Here is a 4,454-nt window from a genome sequence, read left to right on the forward strand (position 1 = left end):
TACATCAAAAGAACTAAAGAATGCCATTTCAGATGTGAACTCTGAGATGGATGCAGCACTCCTGCAAAACCAGCAGTCTCTGGAGAAAGTATCTGATTTGGAGTTACAACTCTCAAAGGCGCAGTTGAAACTGGAGAAGTCTGAACAGAAAATGCATATACAGGAGCGAGATATTGCACAGATGAGTGAACGTGTCAACAGTCTGGAGTTAAGTTTGGAAGAAGAGACCGAGAAGAAGGTGCAAGCTGAAAAGTCACTCATGTCAATGGAGAACATTTATTCTCAGTCTCAAGAAGAACTGAGTAGGCTGCATCGAGAGATTGAGAAGCTGAATGGCAAATCAAATGAGTTGGAGAACTTGTCGTCAGAACTCAGGAACACCATCTTACTTCTGAACACCGAAAAAGATGCTACCCTTACTAAGAACCAGGAGTCCTTGATGAGAGTATCCCATCTGGAGTCTGAACTCTCAAAATTGCAGGCTGAACTGGACAAGGTTGAAGGAAGAGTAGAGGTGCTGGAGAAAGAACTAAAGCATAAGCAAGAAGAAGTTTATAGCCTTGAAACCAGCTTAGAAGATAAAACCCAGAAGTGCATTGAAGGTGAAGCAGCTCTTCTCTCAGTTACAGGTCTTCATTCTGAATCTCGGGATGAAGTGAACAAGTTGGCCATGGACATTGAGGAGCTGAGTGGGCAATTAAGTGAGGTGGAGAACAATAAGATGGATCTTGAGAACATTGTAATCAAGTATACAGAGGACATCCATATCCTGCGTGAACAAAATCTTTCTGCGGAGTATACAATAAAAGACCTGCATTGTGAATTGGATGCACTGAAGGAGTTGAATGTGAAACTCAAGGCTGAAATGGGGTCACATATAGGTGAAAAGGAGGCAGTTCAGAGAGATTTTGTCCGTCAAAAAGAAGAGAAAAAAAATCTAGAGGGGACATACCATGCTCTGGCTGTTGACATGGACACTCTAAAAGGCAGTGCTGCAGCAAACCAGAAGTTAATAGAGGATTTGCAGATAGCAAACTTAAAACTGAAGGAGGTGTGTGCAAATAATTTGATTGAAAAGGCACTTCTCTCGGAAAAGGTTCAAGAGATGGAACAAATATCTGATGAATATTCCCTCTTGGAGATCTCACTTTCAGATGCAAATGCTGAAATGGAAAGCGTGCAGGAGAGGATAAAAGCATTAGAATCTTCAGAAAGTTCTTTAAAGTGTGAGCTTTCCTCCTGTGTTTCTGGAAAAGCTGTTCTTGTAGCAGAGCTAGACACCCTCGGTAGAAGTTTTGCTGTCATTTCAGAGAAGAACTCTGTATTAGAGATGTCATTATCTGATATGAAAGCGGAGCTTGAAGACTTAAGATTAAAACTGAAAGATTCTGAAGAAACCCTCCAGGCTCAGCTTGCAGATAACTTTGCTCTTTCTGCAGAAAAAAACAACTTGGTTTCTCAGGTAAATTTTGTAACAATCCCACAAAGTAAAGTTGTTGTGTAGTAGAAATTGGTATTGTTGAATATCCATGGTAGTCTTGATATATTATTGTATTATTTTAATAAAATTTTATCCTTATTTTTATCTAACACAGAGTGCATTTACCTTTCAGTTACAGAAAATTACAGTGGTTACGAAAGCCCTAGAAAGCAAGCATGCAGATCTGGAAGGCGAGCACACTTCTTTATCAAGAGAGAAGGATCTTGTATATGATCAAGTCAGGAAGCTGAAGGGTCTGTTGAGGACAATTAACAAAGAGTATGAAGATTCTGTGAAGTCACATGAAATGCATGTGAGCAGCCTAGAGGAGCAGATTTCATCTCTGATACAGAAAATCCATGATATGGACGAGAGGCTTGAAGAGCAAGAACAAAAAAGCATGAGAGCTTCTATTAGTGTAGTGGTCCTGGAGGGCAGTTTAGTTGACGTGAAAGATAAGAATGTGGCTCTCTTAGAAAAATGCCAAAAGTATGCTGCGGAAAATCATGCTGCAGAGATTTTAATATCAGAGCTGGAAGATCAAGCCAGATATCACGAAGCAGAGAGTAAAGCGTTGCTAAAGCATAATGGAAAACTAAGAGAAGGGATTTCACAGCACATGAAGGTCCTTAACATCAGTAGGGATGTAGGACCTGCTGATGTAGCTCAGGATGAAATTCTGTTACAGACTGTTTCAGATGAAACCTCTAATATTGTGAAACTTAAAGAGGAAAGTGAAGATGTTAATACTCTCATGTATACAGAGCTTTTGGTTCATGCGACTGTCATGTTGCAAGTAGGAACGGAGTTCAGAGATCTGCAGTTGCAGAAGTGCGCCCTTGAGAAAAAGGTAGAGGATGAAGCAACAGAAATGATATCTTTACAAAATGAAAATTGTCGACTAATAGAATGCAATGAACAGCTACGGCAAGAATTGCAGAAAATAAGTGAAAGGGGTCAGGTACAGAAGACTGAAGCATTGATTTTACATGAGAAGCTATCTTGTTTGACAGAGTCCTACCAGAGTTTGCAAGATGAAATTACTGACATGACTGAGAGAAGTGAGTCCTTATCTAAGGAACACAACTCTTTGATTGAGAGGTACAACGCCTTGGAGGATGAGAATGGTGCTGTTCTTGCAGAATGCATGATTCTTGAGCACTTGTCTCTGTTCTTTAGAAGCCATAATAATGAGGTAGCATCTGCATTGGTATCTCTTACCGATGAGATGGCTTTGCTGAGTTTAGGTAAGGGTGAACTTGATAGTGAAGTCAAAGTGCTGAGCGCAAGAGCTATGATGCTTGAATCAGAAAACAGTAACCTCAAGAAGTACATAGTCTACTTGATAGAAGTTCTCAGGAATCGGCTTGTCCTTTTGGAGTTTGAGTTGAACACTGGAAAAAGTGTCTGCCAGGAGCTGTTTGGTGAACTTGAGCACTGCATGGCGCTGCTGGTGCATAAGGGCGATGAGTTACTGGAAGCAGAAGAGAATGTTCAGCTCATGCAAGAAAAGAACCGGGAATTATGTCTAGTTGTTGCGGCCCTTCAGGTTGCCATTGAAGATGGCAAAATGGTGAAAGGAGAACTTGAGAAGAAAATCATGATCCTGACTGCGGAGGGCACCACCAAGGATGATGAAATGTTCCTACTTCGCCAAGCAAATGAAACCCTGCAAGTGGATGCTTGCATTCTAAAAAACAAGGGGCAGCATTTGACTTCTGCACATGAGCTCGTGTCAAAAGAAGTTGAGCAACATGAAAGAGAGTTTGCTCTACTTTTGGGTGATGCAATAACCTATTCCGTGAACGCTGCAATCTACGAAGAAAAGGCACTCAAGTTCATGATGGAAGCGAAAGCTATTGAGATTAGTGCAATAGCCCAAAAGGAGCTGCTATTGAATAAAACCTCCTCATTAGATGCCCATATTGAGGCTCTGCAGAAAAAGGTAAGTGACATGCAGGAAGAAAATGCAGAACTTAGAACAAAAGCCGGCTCACGGATGGAAGCGAATGAAATATATTCTGAGGATGAGAAGCAAAAAGATGCTGCGGACTCTAAAGGGAAGCAGGTCCAGATGATGAAGGATATCGAACTTGATCAAATATCTACCTGTCCAACATATGGTACTGGAATCTACCCACTTGGCAATGCTGCAAATGCTGAGCTGGATGATGAGATGCTTCAGCTATGGGAGGCTGCAGAGAGGACCTGCAAAAACCAAACAGCCAAGTCATCGTCATCGGAGCACGACATACAAGCAGTTGAGGATGTAAAAAGTGAGTACCCTTCCTCAGAGCTTATAAGGGGAAGAGAGCTCGGAATCAATAAGTTCGAGACGTCTTCCTCGTCTTTAGTAGAGCCTCATGATATATGGGGCAAGAATGTGGTTGAGAGGCTCACTTCTAATGCTCAGAGGCTGCTGAGCATCCAAGAGAGCATCCAGGAATTGAAGCAGAAGATGGGTGGCCCGTCGAAGGGCAGGTCTCCCATGAATACGGAGTACGATGGCATCAGCACTCAGCTGCATGAGACCGAGGGGCTCGTCTTGGAACAGATCAATCTCAACAGCAAGCTGTCAAAGAAGGCTGAGAGTTATCCTGCATTGTTGGGCAGCATGAACTCTGAGCTGGAAGGTTTACCCAGCAGGAGGAAGATCTCGGAGCAGGTGAAGAAAGGATCAGATAATGTGGCGAGGCTGGAACTGGAGCTTCAAAAGATACAGTATGTCTTACTGAAGCTCGAGGAGGAGAACGAGTACAGGAGGCTCAAGGTCTCCGACAAGCGTACTCGGGTGCTTCTGAGGGATTATCTGTATGGGAGGAAGGACCACCGTGGCGGTGCGCACAAGAAGAAGAAGGCGCCCTTCTGTGGGTGTGTGCCCTCTAAATCGAGAACAGAACCCTAGCCATTTTGTTACATGGCGGCTAGAAATAAGAACTACTTTTTAAAGAGAAAATCATACTTATAGGAGTGC

At 42.7% G+C, this 4,454-nt stretch overlaps 1 protein-coding gene across 1 annotated transcript; it reads left to right on the forward strand.

Annotated features, from left to right (window-relative positions):
- Positions 1-4,454, forward strand: LOC124669953 (protein NETWORKED 1A-like; the record flags this gene model as incomplete). Its single annotated transcript, XM_047206485.1, is given in 2 exon segments — positions 1-1,462; positions 1,614-4,454. Coding segments are annotated over 2 exon segments (4,234 nt in total), but the record flags the coding sequence as incomplete, so codon positions are not given.

The sequence above is a fragment of the Lolium rigidum genome, chromosome 7 (genome assembly GCF_022539505.1).
Source record: "Lolium rigidum isolate FL_2022 chromosome 7, APGP_CSIRO_Lrig_0.1, whole genome shotgun sequence".
Classification (NCBI taxonomy): Eukaryota; Viridiplantae; Streptophyta; class Magnoliopsida; order Poales; family Poaceae; genus Lolium; species Lolium rigidum.